Source organism: Pristiophorus japonicus, chromosome 8 (assembly GCF_044704955.1).
Source record: "Pristiophorus japonicus isolate sPriJap1 chromosome 8, sPriJap1.hap1, whole genome shotgun sequence".
In the NCBI taxonomy this organism is placed as follows: Eukaryota; Metazoa; Chordata; class Chondrichthyes; family Pristiophoridae; genus Pristiophorus; species Pristiophorus japonicus.
Window position 1 is genome coordinate 166,082,761 of NC_091984.1, and position 22,724 is coordinate 166,105,484.

The 22,724-nt window shown below is 47.4% G+C and overlaps 1 protein-coding gene across 4 annotated transcripts in view; it reads left to right on the forward strand.

Annotated features, from left to right (window-relative positions):
- Positions 1-806: 806 nt before the first annotated feature.
- The window catches only part of med15 (mediator complex subunit 15), a 127,663-nt gene continuing 105,745 nt past the window's right edge, over positions 807-22,724 (forward strand). Inside the window, exons 1-4 of one of the 4 annotated variants that reach the window (XM_070887508.1) lie at positions 807-957; positions 5,412-5,499; positions 13,864-13,915; positions 18,149-18,169. In XM_070887508.1, coding sequence (XP_070743609.1) covers positions 890-957; positions 5,412-5,499; positions 13,864-13,915; positions 18,149-18,169 — 229 coding nt within the window. In that variant the 5' untranslated portion in view covers positions 807-889. The remainder of the gene's footprint in view (positions 958-5,411; positions 5,500-13,863; positions 13,916-18,148; positions 18,170-22,724) is intronic. The other 3 variants (XM_070887506.1, XM_070887504.1, XM_070887507.1) reach the window with 3 other exon arrangements.

Consider the following 22,724-nt stretch of genomic DNA (forward strand, 5'->3'; position numbering starts at 1 on the left):
CTAGAAGTCAAGTACAATTAACCCAATGGTTAGTAGATATTAGCACTAACAGATGGTGGAACTGGGTTGAAGAGACAGTTGCATGTGTTCCTGACCAAGAAGGAATTGAGGGACATGGTGTGAAACTGGATGGGTGGGGTCCATAAAGACAGACTTGCATTTATATCGCGCCTTTCACGACCACCAGATGTCGTTACATCCAATAAGGGACATTTGGAGTGTAGTCACTGTTGTAATGTGGGAAACGCGGCAGCCAATTTATGCACAGCAAGCTCCCACAAACAGCAATGTGATAATGACCAGATAATCTGTTTTTTAGTGATGTTGAGGGATATTGGCCAGGACACCGAGGATAACTGCCCTGCTCTTCTTTGAAATAGTGCCACAGGATCTTTTACGTCCACTTGAGGGCAGACGGGACCTTGGTTTAACATCTCATCCGAGAGACGGCACCTCCAACAGTGCGGCACTCCCTCAGCACTGCACCGGAGTGTAAGCCTGGATTTTTGTGCTCATGTCCCTGGAGTGGGACTTGAACCCACAAACTCCTGACTCAGAGGCGAGTGTGCTACCCACTGAGCCACATCTGACACTAAAAAATAGACAGGTTGGTGGAGCTCAGAACATTCCTGTTCCCAAAAATGAGCAGGTTCTTTTAATAATATCCATTCCTCTCATTGGAAAAAGGTGACCTCTGTGAGAAAATAATTTAGCAATGGAGGGACTGCGCCCCCTGGCGGCGGGAGGACCGAGCGGGCGCCCCCTGGCGGGGGGAGGACCGAGCGGCCGTCCTCTGGCGGCGGGAGGACCGAGCGGGCGCCCCCTGGCGGGGGGAGGACTAGGCGGCCCGTCAGGCTGCGCGTTGCTCTGGAGTCGGGCCGGCAGCACCATGGATGTGAACGTGAACGACAGCGACTGGCGGAGCCTCGCCTTCCGGCAGAAAGTGGTGGCGCAGATGTGAGTGTGGGAGCGGGGAACGGCCGGCGGGCGGACGCGGGGCCGGGGCAGGGGCAGGCCTCCCGGACCTCGGACACACGGCCCAGCGCGGGGCCGGGGAGCGCCGCTGGGCCCAGGCATGGCGGGGGGAGACCGCGGGCTTTCCTGGGACTGGCGGCCGGCGGACGGCCTCCTGCGTGGGCGGCAGGAGAGGTCGGGAAACCGGAGCGGCCGCTTCATAAATCACCCAGTCCGGCACCCGTAGACACCCGGACAGTCAGACACCCGGGCCCCCCGACACCCGGACTCCCCACACCCAAACACCCCAGGCACTCGGACACCCTTAGTCTCCCCGATACCCGGTGAGCCGGAACACCCCGAAAGTCAGGCACCCCGCCACTCTCCCCCCTCATGCCGTGTATGTATTGAGCAGGGCGGGGTCTCTGTCCAACAGGGCGCTCTGGGTGTGAGGGCGAGGTGTCTCAGGTACATTGGGAGACTGGATTAAAAGATATGACGTAGATAAGCAATGCAAACGTTTACAATAAATTCATAATTAGCACTGAATATACATTCCAGTGAGGAATAAAGACCCCATAGTAAAAGTGGTCCAACCGTGGCTTACGACAAGTATTAGATTAAAGGAAGTGGCTTTTCATGTTGCCAAAAAGAATAGTAAGCAAGGATTTTGAGGATTTAAAAATTCAGCAAAGGATGACCAAGAAATTCATGGAGAGAAAATAGAATATGAGCATAAACTAGCAAGAGACATAAAAACAGATTGTAAAATCTTCTATATGTAGGTAAAAAGGAGATTAGCGAAAGTAAACATTGGTCCCTTACAGGCGGAGACTGGAGAAATTATAATGGGGAATAAGGAAATGACAGAAACATGAAACAAATACTGTGTGTGTCTGTCTTCACGGAAGAAGACACAAAAAATCATTTCCAGAAATAGTGGCGAACTAAGCATCTAGAGAAAATGAGGAACTTAAAGAAATTAGTGTGAGTAAAGAAATGAATGGGACTAAAAGCCAACAAAACCTCATGACCTGCATCCTTGGGTTTTAAAAGAAGTGGCTACAGAGATAGTGGATGCATTGGTTTTCATCTTCCAGAATTCCCTAAATTTTAGAATGTTCCCTTCAGAATTGAAGGTAGAAAATATAACCTTGTTGTTCAAGAAAGAAGACAGAAAGAAAACAGGTAACTATAGGCCAGTTAGCGTGATATCAGTAATAGGGAGAATGCTAGAATTTATTATTAGGGAAATAGTAAAAGGACATTTAAAAAATCATCATACGATTGGCAGATTTATGAAACGGAAATCAGATTTGACAAATCTGTTAGATGTTTTGGGGTTGTAACTAGCAAGGTAGATAAGGGGGAACCAGTGGATGTAGTGTCTTTGGATTTTCAAAAAAGCATTTGATAAGGTGCCACACAAGAGGTCATTAGACAAATTAGGGCTCATGGGACAGGGGGTAATATAGTAGCATGATTTGAGGACTAGTTAACGGACAGAAAACAGAGTAGGAATAAATGGGTCATTTTCGGGTTGGCAGGCTGTAACTAGTGGGGTACTGCAAGGATCGGTGCTTGGGCCTCAACTGTTTACAATCTACAGACAGTAGAGAAAAAAGATCTTAGCTCGAAAAATAAAGAAGTAGGATCAATTTAGGTGGAGCTAAGAAACAGCAAGGGGCAGAAAACATTGGTGGGAGTTGTTTGTAGGCAAACAGTAGTGGTAATGTTAGGCACAGTATAAATCAGGAAATTAGAGATGCATGTAACAAGGGTAATACAGTAATCATGGGGGACGTTCATCTACATATTGACTGGGAAAACCATGGAATGTATACAAGATGGTTTTCTGAGGAACCAACTAGAGAACAGGCTATTTTAGATCTAGTATTGTGCAACGAGAGACGGTTAATTAATAACATTGTAGTAAAGGGGCCCTTGGGGAAGAGTAACCATAATATGATAGAATTTTACACTTAAGTTTGAAAGTGATTGTTAAATCTGAAACTAGAGTCTTAAATCTAAACAAACGAAACTACGTAGGTATGAGGGGCAAGTTGGCTAAGGTAAATTGGGAAACTATATTAAAAGGTATGAAGGTAGACAAGCAATGCATAGCATTTAAAGAATTAATACATAATTTACAGCAAATATACATTCCTTTAAGACACAAAAACCCCAGAGGAAAAGTGATCCAACCTTGGCTAACAAGAGAAGTTAAAGATAGTATTAGATCAAAGTAAGAGGCTTATAATGTTGCCAAAAAGAGTAATAAGCCTGAGGATTGGGAGGATTTTAGAATTCAGCAAAGGAGGACCAAGAAATTGTTAAAGAAAGGGAAAATAGAATATGAGAGTAAACTAGCAAGAGACATAAAAACAGACGGTAAAAGCCTCTATAGATATGTAAAAAGGGAAAGATTAGCAAAAGTGAATGTGGGTCCCCTACAGGCTGAGAGAGGAGAAAATATAATGGGGAATAAGGAAATGGCAGAGAAATTAAACAAATACGTTGTGTCTGTCTTCCAGGAAGAAGACACAAACAAACCTCCCAGAAATAGTGGAGTACCAAGTGTCTAGCGAGATTGAGGAACTGAAAGAAATTAGTACAGGGTATTAGTAAAAACAATAGTACTGGAGAAATTAATGGGACTGAAAGCCGATGAATCCCCTGAACCTGATGGCCTACATCCTCGGGTTTTGAAAGAGGTGGCTATAGAGATAGTGGATGCATTGGTTGTCACCTTCCAAAACTCCATAGATTCTAGAACGGTTCCCGCAGATTGGAAGGTAGATAATGTAACACCGCTATTTGAGAAAGGAGGGAGAGAGAAAACGGGGAACTACAGACCAGTTAGCTTGACATCATTCGTAGGGAAAATGCTAGAATCTATTATTAAGGACGCGGTAACGGGACACTTAGAAAATAATAGGATTGGGCAGAGTCAACACAGATTTATGAAAGGGAAATCATGTTTGACAAATCTGTTAGAGTTTTTTGAGGTTGTAACTAGCAGAATAGATAAGGGGGAATCAGTGGATGTGTAGTTGGATTTTCAGAAAGCATTTGATAAGGTGCCACACAAGAGGTTATTGAACAAAATTAGGGCTCATGGGATTGGGGGTAATATACCAGCATGGATTGAGGATTAGTTAACGGACAGAAAACAGATGGCAGGAATAAACGGATGATATTTGGGTTGGCAGGCTGTAACTAGTGGGGCACCGCAAGGATCAGTGCTTGGGCCTCAGCTATTCACAATCTATATCCATGATTTGCCTGAGGGGATCAAATGTAATATATCCAAGTTTGCTGATGGTATAAAGCTAGGTGGGAATATAAGTTGTGAGGAGGATGCAAAGAGACTTCAAGGGGATATAGACAGGTCATTGAGTGGGCAAGAACATGGCACATGGAATATAATGTGGAGAAATGTGAAGTTAATCCACTTTGGTAGGAAAAATAGAAAAGCAGAATATTTTTTAAATGGCGAGAGATTGGGAAATGTTGGTGTTCAGAGGGACCTGGGTGTCCTTGTACACCAATCACTGAAAGTTAACATGCAGGTACAGCAAGTAATTAAGAAACCAAATGATATGTTGGCCTTTATTACAAGAGGATTTGAGAATAAGAGTAAAGTCTTACTGCAATTATATAGGGCCCTGGTGAGACCACACCTGAAGTATTGTGTGCAGTTTTGGTCTCCTTGCCATTGAGTGAGTGCAATGAAAGTTCACCAGACTGATTCCTGGGATGGAGGGATTGTCCTATGAGGAGAGATTGAGTAGACTAGGCAGATATTCTCTAGAGTTTAGAAGAATGAGAGGTGATCTCATTGAAAGATACAAAATTCTTACAGGGCTTGACAGGATAGATGCAGAGAGGATGTTTCCCCCAGGCTGGGGAGTGTAGAACCAGGGGTCACAGTATCAGAATAAGGGGTCAGCCATTTAATACTGAGATGAGGTGAAACTTCTTCACTCAGAGGGTGGTGAATCTTTGGAATTCTCTGCCCCAGAGGGCTATAGAGGCTCAGTCTTTGAGTATATTCAAGACCGAGATAGATAGATTTTTTGAAATGAAGAGAATCGAAGGATATGGGGATCAGGCGGAATGCTGGAGTTGAGGTCGAAGATCAGCCATGATCTTATTGAATGACGGAGCAGGCTCGAGGGGCCGAATGGTCTACTACTCCTCCTATTCCTTATGTTAAGTTTTTATGGATGATTCTCAGTTTAAACCAGAGCATTATCGCGAACTTCATCCAGAGTAGCTGACGGGAGTGCGGATAGCAGCTGAAAACCCAAACCCTTTCCTGCATACAGTGCAGTTGGTTTTGGAGAGAAAGCTCTGGGATTTGCTGAGGTGACTCTTAAGACCAGCCTGCCCCATTCAGCGCTGTGCGGGAAGCCCAGCCACCTCTGATGGCTGTTTTTCTTTCTGTGTTGCAGAGAGGAGGCTATGAGGTCAGCCGGGACTCCGATCACCAAATCTAGCAAAGATATGGAGAATCACGTGTTCATGAAAGCAAAGACCAGGGTAAGTCAGTCGGCCCCATGCCGTGCTGGGCTCGGTTGGAAATATAGCACAGGGGGTGATGTGGGCGTGGGTACAGACCCTGAGGCACAGTGAGCTACCAAATACTTTTCATTACGCCCTCTCCCTCATGCCCCCTCTGGTTCTTTTGCCAATCACATTAAACCTGTGCCCTCTAGTTACCGACCCTTCTGCCCCTGGAAACAGTTTCTCCTTAGTTACTCTATCAAAACCATTCATGATTTTGAACACCTCTATCAGATCTCTTCTTCGCTCCAAGGAGAACAACCCCAGCTTCTCCAGTCCCTCCACCTAACTGAAGTCCCTCATCCCTGATACGTTGTGGAAAATCTCTTCTGCATCCTCACTAAGGCCTTGACATCTTTCCTAAAGTGCGGTTCCCAGAATTGAACACACTACTCCAGCTGAGGCCTAACAAACCAGAGTTTGATAAAGGTTCAGCATAACTTCCATGCTTTTGTACTCTATTCCTCTCCTAATAAAGACCAGTATTCCATGTGCTTGTTTAATAACCTTCTCAACTTGTTCTGCCTCATTCAAATATTTGTGCCCCCCACCCCCCCTCCCCCAGGTCTCTCTGTTCCTGCACCCCCGTTAAAATGGAACCATTTACTTCATATTGCCTCTCCTCATTCTTCCTGCCAAAATGTATCACTTCACACTTCTCTGTCTATGTCTTCCTGAAGCCTGTTACTATCCTCCTAATTGTGTTCTACATTTCTGAGTTTCGTGTCATCTGCAAACTTTGAAATTATACCCTGTATACCCAAGTCCAGGTCATTAATATATATCAACAAGAGCAGTGGTCCCAACACCGAGCCCTGGGGAACACCACTGCATACTTCCCTCCGGTCTGATAAACAACCGTTCACCACCACTCTCTGCTTTCTGTCCCTCGGCCAATTTCATATACATGCTGCCACTATCCCTTTAATCTCACGGGCTTTAATTTTGCTTACAAGTCTATTATGTGGCACTTTGTCAAACGCCTTTTGAAAGTGAGTATACATGTCAACCACACGATCCACATCAACTCTCTTCATCAAAGAACTCGATCAAGTTTGTCACACGCGATTTGCCTTTAACAAATTCGTGCTGACTTTCATTAATTAGCCCATACTTTTCCAAATGCCAATTAATTTTGTTTCGGATTATTGTCTCTAAAAGTTCCCCACCACGACTGTTAGGCTGACTGGCCTGTAGTTCCCGGGTTTATCCCTGTCTCCTTTTTTGAACAGGTATAACATTAGCAATCCCCTTGTCCTCGGGCATCACCCCTGTCTCCCAGAAGGATTGGAAGATTGTGACCAGAAATTCCTCAACTCCACCCGTACTTCCCTCAGTAACCGCGGATGCATCCCATCCGGACCAAGTGACATTCCTACTTTGAGGACTGCCAACCTTTTAGTACTTCCTCTTTATCTATTTTTATCCCATCCAATATCGCTACTGCCTCCTCCTTTATTGCTACATTGGCAGAATCCGCTTCTGTAGTGAAGACAGATGCAAATTACTCATTTAGTACCTCAGCCATTCCCTCTGCCTCCACAAGATGATCTTTTTGGTCCCTAATTGGACCACCTTCCTTTGAGTACCCTTTACTATTTATAGGTTTATAAAAGACTCTTGGGTTCCCTTGTAAGTTAGCCGCTAATCTATTCTCATATTCCATCTATTCCCCTCTCATTCCCTTTTTTTTAGATCTCCTCTGCACTTTCTATATTCAGCTTGGTTCTCAACTGTATTATGAACCTAACATTTGTCATAAACTTTTTTCTGCCTCATTTTAGCCCCTATAACTTTTGTCATCCAGAGAGCTCAAGCTTTGGATGCCCTTCCTTTCCCCACATGGGAAAGTGTCTACTCTGTACCCGATCCATCTATTATAAGAACATAAGAAATAGGAGCCAGGAGTAGGCCACCTGGCCCCTCGAGCCTGCTCCGCCATTCAATAAGATCATGGCTGATCTGATCATGGGCTCAGCTCCACTTCCCTGCCCGCTCCCCTTAACCCTTTACTCCCTTATCGCTCAATAACCTGTCTTATCTCTGCCTTAAATATATTCAATGACCCAGCCTCCACAGCTCTCTGGGGCAGAGAATTCCACAGATTTACAACCCTCTGAGAAGAAATTCCTCCTCATCTCAGTTTTAAATGGACGGCTCCTTATTTTAAGATTATGTCCCCTAATTTTAGTTTCCTCTATGAGTGGAAATATCCTCTCTGCATCCACCTTGTCGAACCCCCTCATTATCTTATATGTTTCAATAAGATCACCTCTCATTCTGAACTCCAATGTGTATAGGCCCAATCTGCTCAACCTATCTTCATAAGTCAACCCCCTCATCTCCGGAATCAACCTAGTGAACCTTCTCTGAACAGCCTCCAATGCAAGTATATCCTTCCTTAAATACGGAGACCAAAACTGTACGCAGTACTCTAGGTGTAGCCTCACCAATACCCTGTACAGTTGTAGCAGGACTTCTCTGCTTTTATACTCAACCTCGTTGCAATAATCACTTGCTGTACCTAACTTTTTGTGTTTCATGCACAAGGACCCCCAGGTCCCTCTGTACTGCAGCATTTTGTAATTTTTCTCCATTTAAATTATAATTTACTTTCTATTTTTTCTGCCCAAGTGGATAACCTCACATTTTCCCTCATTATACTCCATCTGCCAAATTTTTGCTCACTCACTTATCCTGTCTATATCCCTTTGCAGATTGTTTGTGTTCTCCTCACAATTTGTTTTCCCACCCATCTTTGTATCATCAGCAAACTTGGCTACATAACACTTGGTCCCTTCATCCAAGTCATTAATATAGATTATAAATAGTTGAGGCCCCAGCACCGATTCCTGCGGCACCCCACTAGTTACTGTTTGACAACTGGAAAATGACCATTTATCCCAACTTTGTTTTCTGTTTGTTAGCCAATCCTCTACCATGCTAATATATTACCCCCAATCTCGTGAACTTTTATCTTGTGCAGTAACCTTTTATGTGGCACCTTATTGAATGCCTTCTGGAAATCCAAATACACCACATCCACTGGTTCACCCTTATCCACCTTGCTCATTACATCCTCAAAGAACTCCAGCAAATTTATCAAACATGATTTCCCTTTCATAAAACCTTGTTGACTCTGCTTGATTGATTCATGCTTTTCCAAATGTCCTGCTACTGCTTCCTTAATAATGGACTCCAGTATTTTCCCAATGACGGATGTTAGGCTAACTGGTCTATAGTTTCCTGCTTTCTGTCTGCCTCCTTTTTTAAATAGGGGTATTACATTTGCGGTTTTCCAATCCGCTGGGACCGCCCCAGAATCCAGGGAATTTTGGTAGATTACAGCCAATGCAGGCATTCAATAAGGTGCCACATAAAAGATTACTGCACAAGATAAAAGTTCACTATCTCTGCAGCCACTTCTTTTAAGACCCTAGGATGCAAGCCATCGGCTCCCGGGGACTTGTCCATGTTTAGTCCCATTATTTTACCAAGTACTACTACTTTAATGAGACCTCCCATTGTTCAATTACTATTTTGCCTCCCAATATTTGATTCCAATCCACCGGGACCAGATTCTTTTCCAACTCACTGAATTTAGCCCTCCTCCCATTAAATATTTTTAAGCTTGATTGTCCCTTGTCCTTTTCCATAACTATTAAAAACCTGATGATATGATCACTGTTCCCCAAATGCTCCCCCAGTGAAACATATTCCACTTGCCCCACTTCATTCCCCAACACTGGATCCAGCAGTGTCGCCTTCCTCATCGGCCTGGAAACACACTGGTCAAGAAAGTGCTTTTATACACATTAAAGGAATTCCTTCCCCTCTGTGCCCTTTACACTGTTACTATCCCAGTCTATATTAGGATAATTAAATATCTCCAATGATGCGGTCTCCTCTACATTGTGTGACCCTGATTGGATGACCGCTTTGCGGAACATCTCTGTTCAGTCTACAAGTGTGACCCCGAGAATCCGGTCGCCTGTTATTTTCATTCTCCACCCCAGGGAATAAAGAGTTATGGGGAGCGGGGCGGGGAAGTGGAGCTGAGTCCATGATCAGATCAGCCATGATTGTATTAAATGGTGGAGCAGGCTCGAGGGGCCAGGTGGCCTACTCCTGCTCCTATTTCTTATGTTCTCCCTCTCTGACCTTAGTCTCCTACACTGTTCAAATGAAGCTCACTAAACTCGAGGAACAGCACCTCATCTTTCGATTAGGCACTTTACAGCCTTCTGGACTCTACATTGAGTTCAACAATTTCAGAGCATAACTTCTGCCCCCATTTTTTTGGATGGCAACAGTTGGTGATGATTTTGTTATCCCTATTTACCCCTCCTCTGGACCCATCTTCTGTTTCTTTACTTGTCCCATTACCGTCTCCTTTCACCTCGCACCATCATCCCTTTTGTCATTTAATCTCTCCTGCCTTCCACCCTATCACAGACCTTCCCTTTTGTTCTTTCCTCCCCTCCCCCTTTCCCTGCCTCTGTACTTGCTTAAAAACCTGTTACATTGCTAACTTTTTCCAGTTCTGACGAAAGGCCATTGACCTGAAACGTTAACTCTGCTTCTCTCTCCACAGATGCTGCCTGACCCGCTGAGTGTCTCCAGCATTTTCTGTCTTTATTTAATAATTGAATAATTGAAGTCCCCCATTATCACCACTCTGTCGTTCTTGTATCTTTCTCTTTTGCTCCTCTATCTCCTTCCCACTATTTGATGGCCAAAGGTATACACCCATTAGCACACTAGGTCCAGTTGTTTCTTATTTCTAATCAGATAGATTGTCTTCCACCCATTATCCCTCTCCAGCACTATAATAAATGCTTTGATCAAAACTGCCACCCTCCTTTTCTTTCTCCTTCTCTACCTTTCCTTAATAGCCAGGAATATTAAGTTCCCAATCCTCCCCTTCTTTGGGTCAGGTCTCTGTGATTACCACCATATCACAGTTCCATGTGGTGACTTGTGCCTGCAGCTTTACCAACCTTATTTACCAAGCCATGTGCATTTGCACACATGCACTCCAACCCATCTTAGACTGTCTCACACTCGTCCCCTGTCAGATCCCCTGTGTTTCTGAACTATTCTTTACTTTACTGCTATTTCTCTCTCCCAGTCTTCTGTCCCCTTGTTTCTCCTTTCTAATGTTTCATCCTGGTGCCTATCCCCCTGAGTTTAAACCCTCACCTATAGCACGAGTTAACTTTTCCGCAAGAATATTGGTCCCAACTCTGTTGAGGTTCCTCCTGCCCCAGAACTAGTCCCAATGCCCCAGGAATCTGAAGTAGTCCTTCCTGCACCATTTCTCCAGCCACACATTAACCTGTCTTATCCGAATATTCCTATATTCACTAGCGCGTGGCACTGGAAGTAATCCAGAGATTACTACTTTTGAGATCCTACTCTTTAATTCCCTCCCGAGCTCCTGAAACTTTGATTGGAGGACCTCAACCCTTTTCCTCCTTATGTCAATGGTTCCCACATGGACCCCGACTTTTGGCTGTTCCCCTCCCCCACCCCCACAGAATGTTCTGCACCCTCTCAGTGATGTCCTGCTAATGAGCCTTAATAAGATCTCCGAGTACTGTGTGCAGTACTGTACGGTGAGTCCACACTGTAGAAAGGTTATTGAGACTTTTGAGAGGATACAACATAGATTCAATAGCAGGCTGCCTGGTGTGAGGAAATGCAAATATAAGGAAAGACTTGAAAAATTGGGGCTTTTTACATGAGAAAAAGCGAGATTACAGGGCAATATGATAGAAGTGTTTCAAATGATGAAAGGCTGGGACAGGGTAGATTGAAGCAGTGCTTCCAGTAGTTGAGAGATCTACAACAAAAGGGCAATAGATCCAAGACTAAATGCAGAAAATTTCGAACAGCCGGCTGGAGAAGTTCAGTACAGAGTTGTGAAGCTGTGGCATTAACAGAGAGTGGAGAGCACCAGTTCCCACTGTCACAGGATGGAGAGTGGAGAGCACCAGTTCCCACTGTCACAGGATGGAGAGTGGAGAGCACCAGTTCCCACTGTCACAGGACGGGAGAGTGGAGAGCACCAGTTCCCACTGTCACAGGAGAGAGAGTGGAGAGCACCAGTTCAAACTGTCACAGGACAAAGAGTGGAGAGCACCAGTTCCCACTGTCACAGGACGGCAGAGTGGCGAGCACCAGTTCCCACTGTCACAGGATGGGAGAGTGGAGAGCACCAGTTCCCACTGTCACAGGATGGAGAGTGGAGAGCACCAGTTCCCACTGTCACAGGATGGAGAGTGGAGAGCACCAGTTCCCACTGTCACAGGACGGGAGAGTGGAGAGCACCAGTTCCCACTGTCACAGGACGGGAGAGTGGAGAGCACCAGTTCCCACTGTCACAGGACAGGAGAGTGGCGAGCACCAGTTCCCACTGTCACAGGACGGAGAGTGGAGAGCACCAGTTCCCACTGTCACAGGACGGGAGAGTGGCGAGCACCAGTTCCCACTGTCACAGGACGGGAGAGTGGCGAGCACCAGTTCCCACTGTCACAGGACGGGAGAGTGGCGAGCACCAGTTCCCACTGTCACAGGACGGGAGAGTGGCGAGCACCAGTTCCCACTGTCACAGGACGGGAGAGTGGAGAGCACCAGTTCCACTGTCACAGGACGGGAGAGTGGAGAGCACCAGTTCCCACTGTCACAGGACGGGAGAGTGGAGAGCACCAGTTCCCACTGTCACAGGACGGGAGAGTGGAGAGCACCAGTTCCCACTGTCACAGGACGGGAGAGTGGAGAGCACCAGTTCCCACTGTCACAGGACGGGAGAGTGGAGAGCACCAGTTCCCACTGTCACAGGACGGGAGAGTGGAGAGCACCAGTTCCAACTGTCACAGGACGGGAGAGTGGAGAGCACCAGTTCCCACTGTCACAGGACGGGAGAGTGGAGAGCACCAGTTCCCACTGTCACAGGACGGGAGAGTGGAGAGCACCAGTTCCCACTGTCACAGGAGAGAGAGTGGAGAGCACCAGTTCAAACTGTCACAGGACAAAGATTGGCGAGCACCAGTTCCCACTGTCACAGGACGGAGAGTGGAGCGCACCAGTTCCCACTGTCACAGGATGGAGAGTGGAGAGCACCAGTTCCCACTGTCACAGGAGAGAGAGTGGAGAGCACCAGTTCAAACTGTCACAGGAGCATCCAGTCGTGCCCCGCTAACTGCCCCCAAAGGAAGTGGAGTGTGGGAAATTGCACTCTGCTTCCATTGACGGGTGGTAAGGCCAATTCTGCAGCGGGAGCTAAAATTCCCTGCCCCAGAAGGTTACCGCCCCCAAGATGGGGGCCTGTGCGGGGAGGCAGAGGGAAGATATGGGGAGACGGGAGCGGGGGATGGAGGGGAGAGTGGTGGAGGTGGAGGTGGGGGCGGAGAAACCCAGGGCGGGGGACAGGAGGGGCCACATTGCAGCGGAGGTCTAGGGGGGGCGAAGTGTGTTGGAGGGGCGGGCCTGGGGGCTCTGTGCCTCGGTGCGGGGAGTGTTCAGAGTGGGGTGGACGGGTTGACTGCGCAGATGGCGGTTGGTGGATGTGGTGTGGTTGGCGTCGCGGGGGCGTGGCTCCGGGGTGGCCGGTGCTGGGGGCTCGACATCTGGGGGTGTTCGGCATTTGGGAAGGATTCTGACGGGACGGTGCGGGGGGAGTGTTCCCGGTGTTGGGTGGGTCCGGAGCCGGGGGGGGGCGGGGCACGCCACGCTCTTGGGATGGGGGGGTGGGCTGTTTGGGGCTGGGATTGGGAGAGTTGTTGGCCTATGGGGTTCCCTGCCGCAGAGACTGGTTGATGCCAGTTCATTGGATGTGTTCGGGAGGGAGTTGGATGTGGTTCTTGCGGCTGGGGTGGGTGATCAGCCATGATCTTGTTGAATGGCGGTGCAGGCTCGAAAGGCCGAATGGCCTACTCCTGCACCTATTTTCTATGTTTCTATGCATTCACTTCCAGAGTTAATGGTTAAGGCAGAGATTGGGTCATCAGTCAAGATTAGATTGGATAGATGGATGAAGGAAATAGGGATGAAGCGATACAAGAAGTGGGTAAATGTGATTAGGACTATTTGCTTACGTGGAGAGTAAATGTTGACACGGACTGGAACAGCCTGTTTTCGTGCATCTCTGGCAGCAGTTGTGGTAGTTGTAGAATGAATGGAGTAGAATCAGTACAGGGAGGCTCAGAAAGGCACCAGCTTGTGACATGACTGCCCCTGTTGAGAAATGGTTAAGAAACTATTAGAATGCCGGGATATATATCATCAAAACAGCGGCGTACAGGTTGAGTTTCTGTCATTCTTTCTGTATTCCAACAGGAAGAGTATCTCAGTCTGGTGGCGAGACTTATTCTGCACTTTCGAGACATCCGTAAGTACTCGAGCTTTTCACTGTTATAAGTTTTGGTTGAAGAAGCGGCGATTTTCGGCAGAGAGCGCTCAGGCTGGTGCATAGTGGTTGTAATGTTTGTAAAAAAATTAAAGTGCCTTAACTGGCTTAGGTCCATGAGATTACGGTATATTCTGCAACAGGCAAGCTGCCAGTTAAAACGACCACTGCCTGAGCCGTGAGTACCTCCGCCACCCTGCCAGGGCGAGCATGGTGAAGCTGGGTGTTGCTCTGAGGGCCACTCCCGCACCTCCTACAGCTGGCAGGCGGCACTGGCTGAAGCTTGGCTGCCAGTCTGAGGTGCTGATAAGCTGGTGGAAGCAGATTCAGCAGGGAATTGGATATATCCTTGAAAAGGAAACATTTGCGAGGCTTTATGGAAAAGAGCAGGGTCGTCCGATTAATTCGTAGCTCTTTCAAAGAGCCGGCACTGGTGCAATGGGCCGACTGGCCTCCTCTGTGCAGTAAGATACCATATCTCTTGTGCACCGTGGCTACAGGATGCCAAGGCTTCTTTGGCAGCAACTCCCAGGGCAGCAGGTGCATGGGAATACCACCACCTCCAGGTTCCCCTCCAAGTCACACACCATTCTGACTTGGAAATCTATCCTTCACTGTCACTGGATCAAACTCCTGGAACCCCCCACCCAACAGCACTGTGGGACTACCTTCACCACAGCGGGACTGCAGCGCTTCAAGAAGGTGGCCCATCTTCTCGAGAAACCCAGGATGGGCAGTAAATGTTGGCCTTACCAGCGCGCCCATATCTCAAGAATGAATAAAAGTCACTTTGAGGAAGCTTTTCTTTCTTCACTTTGGATCAGATGGAACTATATTTTTGTCCAGTTTCTACTCTCCTCCACGCTTTGGGTGTTGACCAGGAGCTGACCGCTTCAGATGGACAGCAAATTGGAGGTCCAGTAGCTGTGTTGGTGGGAGCGTCCCGGATCTGGGAGTGCCTGCACTCACCAGTGTACGCTTGCCGTGCACATGTTCTACGTCCAGTAAGATCCGCCCTCCAATTTTGGCACAACCCCTTTGTAGGGTATAGGACAACGCAGGGCTTTACGACCCCAGTTTTCCTCCCTCCTCCTGAAGGCACTGACTGTTGCTGGGGTTTGGTGCCTTGGGCATGGCTTCGTCCAGGTGTCTTGTCCCTCAACTGTCCTTCATGTGCGAGCCGAGTCAGTGAACTTGGTCGGCTATTCAACTCCACGGGTCACAGCTGAGCTCGAGTCTCCACTCGATGTCCATACACCGGCTAGCAATTAGAAGCATGGACCTCAGCTATCTTTTGCTTCCTCACCTGGGGCACCTGCCATTCGGTGTCATGCATCCCATGGACAAATTGCACAGCGACGTTTGCTGTCTCAGCTCATGTATGGTGGCCACTTGCTGCAGTACCAAGATTTGTCAGTGACGTCTGGAGAGGAGGATTTTTTTTTAAAAGTGTTCATTCCAGGTCAACTACAATGAGGCTTCAAGTTTAGCTCCAGTCCTGGAGAAACAGAATATTGCGCATCTACCTGGTTAGTCTTTGAATCTGTGTCGGGAATACAGCAATTTTATGGTGATTTTATTTACTGTAACTGATTTGGCACCTCTTTCTCTGTTTCATTAAACTGTTAATGAAGATTTTTTAAACACTCATGCTCGGGATGTGGGCGTCTCAGGCAAGGCTGGCATTTATTGCCCATCCCTGGTTGCCATGAACAACTGAGTTACTAACTGGGCCACTTCAGGGGGCAGTTAAGAGTCAATTATGTTGGTGCGGGACTGGAGTCACATATAGGCCAGACCGGTTAAAGATCTTTCACTCAAAAGATTGTCGGTTCAAGTCCCACTCCAGAGACTTGAGCACAAAATCCAGGCTGGCAGTTCAGTGCAGTACTTGAAGAATTGCTGCAAAGGCAGAGGTGCTATTTTTTCAGATGGGACGTTGAACTGAAGCTTAGTCTGACAATCTCAAGTGGATGCAAAAGATCATGGGAGTTCTCCCCTGGCCAATATTTATCCCTCAACCTACACCTAAAAACAGATTACCTGGTCATTATCACTTTGCTGTTTGTGGGAGCTTGCTGTGCGTAAATTGCCTGTTTGCCTAGAGAGGTCACTGTAATTCAAAAGTAACTTACTGCTTGAGAGATACAAGGTGCGACAAAACCACAAAAATAAAGACAAAAATAAATATAGCGCTTTTCATGACCTCAGGACGTCCAAAAATACTTTACTACACTTTAAAAGCATTTCATTGTTTGTAAAGTATCCCATCTGGACGGGGTGACTTGTTAGTTTTGAATGCCAACCAATTAGTATCTTCTTTCTATCTTTTTATCCTATTCAATATCTCTACTGCCTTCTCCTCTGCTGTGACATTAACCTCATCCTTTTCTTTTGTGAAGACATGCAAAGTACTCATTCAGTGCCTCAGTCTTGCCCTCTGCCTCCACAAGAAGATTTCCTTTTTTGCCCCTAATCGGCCTCACCATTCTTTTAGCTATACTTTTAATTTTTGTATGTTTATAAAAGATTTTTGGGTTCCCTTTTATGCTACTCGCTCATCTTTTTTTCCTAATCTCTCTTTGTTCCTGGTATCCTTTTTCAATTTCCCCCTGCACTCTGATTCTGCTTGGTTTTGTACTGTCTTCTGTACCGACATTTGTCATAAACCCCCTTTTTCTGTCTCATTTTAACCTCTGTCTCCTTTGTCATTCAGGGAGCTCTAGCTCTCGATGACCCATCTTTCCTCCTCCATGGGACGATGCTTGGTTTGTCCCTGAAAAATCCCCACCTTGAAGGCCTGCCGTTGCGCATTTATTGTTTTCCTGGCCATCTTTGTTTCTGGTCCACCTGTGCTCGATCCCTTCTCAAACCTCTGAAATTGGCTCTCTTCCAGTTGGGTGTTTTCACTGTTGATTTTTCTTTGTCCCTTTCCATAACTACTTTAAACCTAATTATATTATGATCATTATTACCCAGATGTTCACTCATTGAAACATACTCCACTCACATGACTTCAGTCCCCAGAACTAAATCCAGCACTGTTTCTTTCCTCTATTGGGCTAGAAAAATACTGATTAAACATGTTTTCCTGTACAGATTTTAGGAATGCTTCACCCTCCTTTCCCGACTCTGGTTTTTAAATAGCATGGGTCAGTTAGCGTGATCACAGGATCAGTGAGAAAGTAATTGCATGGGTCGGTGGGCGAGGTTGGCAGGGTCGGTGGGCGAGGTTGGCAGGGTCGGTGGGCGAGGTTGGCAGGGTCGGTGGGCGAGGTTGGCAGGGTCGGTGGGCGAGGTTGGCAGGGTCGGTGGGCGAGGTTGGCAGGGTCGGTGGGCGAGGTTGGCAGGGTCGGTGGGCGAGGTTGGCAGGGTCGGTGGGCGAGGTTGGCAGGGTCGGTGGGCGAGGTTGGCAGGGTCGGTGGGCAGGGTCGGTGGGCAAGGTCGGCGGGCGAGGTTGGCAGGGTCGGTGGGCGAGGTTGGCAGGGTCGGTGGGCGAGGTGGGCAGGGTCGGTGGGCAGGGTCGGCGGGCGAGGTCGGCGGGCGAGGTCGGCAGGGTCGGTGGGCGAGGTTTTGCATGGGCTAGTGAGCATGATTGTAATGGTCAGTGAGAGAGAGAGAGATTGCAGGGGTCGGTGAGAGGGAGATTGCAAGGGTCGGTGAGAGGGAGATTGCAAGGCTCTGAGAGCAGCTGGGTGTTTTTGCTTGTCGAATAATTCTGAAGCCCAGCGAATCTCATCTGTGATGAATGAGCAGTTAGTCTGTTTTTAGTGGCATTCATTGAGGGAGGGGTGTTGAGAGCAGGAGAGCTCTCTCCTCCTCAAACAGTGGTGCAGGATTGTTATTGTGTCTGTCAGACATGCTCTTTAGTGTGTCCTCTCTGTTCGGCCGCCATATTAAAAAAAATGTGCCACACGGTGATGTTCCTGCCCCTGCACAATGAGAAAAATCACTCCCCAGTTTCTGCCGCTACCTCCGGTGACAGACTTGTACCCAGTAATACTTCTCCCGGTGTTGTGTTGTACAGATGAACGTGTTTCCTCCAGGCGCAGTCTGCATTGGGTAGACAGATTTGAGAGTTGTACGGCTTGGGAATCTTTGACCGTTCAAGTGGACAGAGTACAAAAATTTTACACACTTGCTGTTTTATTGCATTGAAAACTCTGATAAAAGTATTTCCACTGTTTAATTGTCCGACGTTTTGTGTTTTTACAGATAAGAAGACTCGAGCTGGTGGTAAGCAGTGTTTTAATTCCAAACTTTAAAATGAGAAAAAAATAAAACGGTGTTACTCAGTAAAATCCATTGGTTTACAATGATTGAATGACGGATAGCCTGAAGCCATATAGGGCTGTTATACATGGGTTTCACTGTGCACTGCAGTATTCTGTGACCCCCATGGCTGAGATACTTATGGGATCCTGACACTTGTTATGTGGCAAATAAGTAATAGCTGAAGATACAGTGAGGATTTCTGTACGCCTGTTCAGTCTCGATGAAAATGTCCAGCAGTGTGAAGAGAGGCTCCCTATTCACTTATCTGTTACACCGCCCCGATAACTGGTAGTGGTAGTGTGTCGCTGAGCTGTGCAGACTAGAAGGTCCTATGTGGCATTCCCAGCCTCTGCTACGTGAGCTGATCTCAACCATCAGCATTGGGGGTGCTCCAAGTGACCTCACTGCTCCTGGGTTAGCAGGAGGAAAATCGGCCAGGGATTCCCTTGGGAAAAATCAGCCAGGGTTTCCCTGGGGGACAATCAGCCAGGGTTTCCCTGGGGGACAATCAGCCAGGGTTTCCCTGGGGGACAATCAGCCAGGGTTTCCCTGGGGGAAAATCAGCCAGGGTTTCCCTGGGGGACAATCAGCCAGGGTTTCCCTGGGGGACAATCAGCCAGGGTTCCCCTGGGGGACAATCAGCCAGGGTTTCCCTGGGGGACAATCAGCCAGGGTTTCCCTGGGGGACAATCAGCCAGGGTTTCCCTGGGGGAAAATCAGCCAGGGTTTCCCTGGGGGACAATCAGCCAGGGATTCCCTTGGGAAAAATCAGCCAGGGTTTCCCTGGGGGACAATCAGCCAGGGTTCCCCTGGGGGACAATCAGCCAGGGTTCCCCTGGGGGACAATCAGCCAGGGTTTCCCTGGGGGAAAATCAGCCAGGGTTTCCCTGGGGGACAATCAGCCAGGGTTTCCCTGGGGGACAATCAGCCAGGGTTTCCCTGGGGGACAATCAGCCAGGGTTTCCCTGGGGGACAATCAGCCAGGGTTTCCCTGGGGGACAATCAGCCAGGGTTTCCCTGGGGGACAATCAGCCAGGGTTCCCCTGGGGGACAATCAGCCAGGGTTCCCCTGGGGGACAATCAGCCAGGGTTCCCCTGGGGGACAATCAGCCAGGGTTTCCCTGGGGGACAATCAGCCAGGGTTTCCCTGGGGGACAATCAGCCAGGGTTTCCCTGGGGGACAATCAGCCAGGGTTTCCCTGGGGGACAATCAGCCAGGGTTTCCCTGGGGGACAATCAGCCAGGGTTCCCCTGGGGGACAATCAGCCAGGGTTCCCCTGGGGGACAATCAGCCAGGGTTTCCCTGGGGGACAATCAGCCAGGGTTTCCCTGGGGGACAATCAGCCAGGGTTTCCCTGGGGGACAATCAGCCAGGGTTCCCCTGGCAGAAAGTTTGGTCATGTGACCATTTGGAACATAGGAACAGGAGGAAACCATTCAGCTCCTCGAGCCTGCTCCACCATTCAATGAGATCATGGCTGATCTGCCACATAACTTCATGTACCTGACTTTGGCCCATATCCATTAATACCTTTGGTTAAGACAAAGCTATCAATCTCCAATTTAAAATGAACAATTGATCTAGCATCAATTGCTATTTGCGGAATAGAATTTCAAACTTCTACTACCCCTTGTGTGTAGAAGTGTTTCCTAACTTCACTCCTGAAAGGCCTGGCTCAAATGTTTAGACTGTGCCCCCTAGTCCGAGACTCCCCAACCAACGGAAATAGTGTCTCTCTATCCACCCTGTCTGTTCCCCTCAATATCCTGAAAACTTCGATCAGATCTTCTAAATTCTAGGGAATACAACCCTAATTTGTATAATCTCTCCTCGTAACTTAACCCTTGAAGTCCGGTTATCATTCTGGTAAACCTACACTGCACTCCCTCTAAGGCCAATATATCCTTCCAAAGGTGTGGTGCCCAAAACTGCTCACAGTGCTCCAGGTGTGGTCTAACCAGGGCTTTGTATAGCTGCAGCATAACTTCACTCCTTTGTATTCTAGTCCTCCACATATGAAGGCCAACATCCCATTAGCCTTTTTGATTATTTTCTGCACCTGTTCATGACATTTTAATGATCTATATACCTGGACCCCCCAAGTCTCTTTGGACCCCACTGTATTTAGCTTTTCACCATTTAGAAAGTACCCTGTTCTATCCTTTTTAGATCCAAAGTGGATGACCTCACATTTGCCGACATTGAAATCCATTTGCCACAGTTTTGCTCATTCACTTAATCTGTCGATATCCCTTAGTAATTTTATGCTTCCATCTACACTGCCGACAATGCCACCTATCTTTGTCATCAGCAAATTTGGATATATGACTTTCTATGCCATCATCTAAATCGTTAATTAATACCGTGAATAGTTGAGGTCCCAACACAGATCCCTGTGGGACACCACGAGCCACCTCCTGACAATTTGAGCACCTACCCATTATCCTTACTCTCTGTCTCCTGCCGCTCAGCCAATTTCCTAACCAAGTCAATAATTTGCCCTCAGTTCCGTGGGCTTCTCCCTTAGTTAACAGGATCTTACTTGGGACTTTATCAAATGCCTTATGGAAGTCCATATAAATAACATCCACAGACATTCCCCTATCCATTACTTTAGTCACCTCGTCAAAAAATTCAATCAGGTTTGTCAGGCATGACCTACCTTTCACAAACCCATGCCGGCTCTCTCTCATCAACTGAAAATTTTCGAGGTGTTCAGACAGCCTTTCCTTAATTATAGACTCCAGCAATTTCCCAACAACAGATGTTAGGCTAACTGGTCTACAATTCCCTGGTTTCCCACTCACCATTTTTAAATAGCGGAGTGACATGCACAATTTTCCAATCTAAAGGGACAGTTCCTGAATCAAGAGAACTTTGGAAGATGATAGTTAGTTGAGGGAGGAGAGCATTGGGCATTGTTGTGATACCTGTTGTGGTATCTGTTCCCAACCCGCCATCTCCCACACTTTGCTTGAGAGGTGCCGGTGGCGATACCCTCGGGCTCGGTTCATGCCTTTCCCACACTGTTAATGCAAACTGCTCCTGTTGAATTCAGTGGCTCTCAAATTAGTGAGATTCCATAAAATTCCTCGGCCACTGTTGTGAGCTGAACCACTGCTGCACCCGAGCTGTTGGAATCCAAGTGTTTGCCCACAGGGAAAGAAAATTGGGAGCTTTGCACTCTCAGCTGTTCCTGTGCACCACTTCGGAGAGTCAGAGGAAAGAGCACAAGTGAATTATCCATATTAATCTGCACTGACGACTCGGTGGTAGAGGCAATCTATGAGAAGAGATTGAGGAGAAATAGGCCTATATTCCTAGAATTTAGGAGAATGAGAGGTGATCTCATGGAAACTTATAAAATTCTTTCAAGGCTTGGGAGATGCTGGGAGGATGTTTCCCCTGGCTGGGGAGTCTAGAACACGGGGGGTCACAGTCTCAGAATAAGGGGTCGGCCATTTAAAACTGAGATGAGGAGAAACGTCTTCACTCAGAGGGTGGTGAATCTTTGGAATTTTTTACCCTAGAGGGCTGTGGAGGCTCAGTCCTTGAGTATATTCAAGACCGAGATCGATAGCTTTTTGTATATTAAGGGAATGAAGGAATATGGGGATAGTGCAGGAAAGTGGCATTGAGTTGAATGGCAGAGCAGGCTCGAGGGGCCGACTGGCCTACTCCTGCTATTTCTTATGCTCGTATGGTCTTATCCCTCCCTCAATGGATAAGGACCCTGCGATGGCAATGAACGAGGAATCTCCACAAACAGAAAACAAACTGAATCACATCCTGCTGGCAGGGCCCCAGGATTCGCCATGATCCCAGGTGAGAGAGATAAAAAAAAGAATGCTGCAGGAGATACAGCTGGGATATTTGGCTCATCTTGCTCACTGTACATACAACGATCATTTTGAAAATAAGGACACCTGCAAATAACGGATTTCCCAGTCAGGGAAACATCCTCGCAGCATCTCCCAAGCCCTGAAAGAATTTTATAAGTTTCAATGTGATCATTTCTCGTTCTTCTCAACTCTAGGGTATATAGGCCTAGTCCACTCAATCTCTCCTTGTAGGACAATCCTCCCATCCCAGGCATCAGTCTCATGTATCTTCGTTGCACTCCCTCTAAGGCCAGTATATCCTTCCTTAGGTGTATTCTTACAGGGCCTGATAGGGTTGATGCAGGGAGGATGTTTCCCCTGGCTGGGGAGTCTGGAACCAGGGGTCACAGTCTCAGAATAAGGGGTCGGCCATTTAGGACTGAGATGAGGAGAAACTTCTTCACTCAGAGGGTGGTGAATCTTTGGAATTCTCTACCACAGAGGGCTGTGGAAGCTCAGTCGTTGAGTATATTCAAGACAGAGATCGCTAGATTTTTGAATATTAAGGGAATCAAGGGATATGGGGAAAGTGCAGGCAAGTGGAGTTGAGATAGAAGATCAGCCATGATCTCATTGAATGGCAGAGCAGGCTCGAGGAGCCAAATGGCCTACTCCTGCTCTTATTTCTTATGTT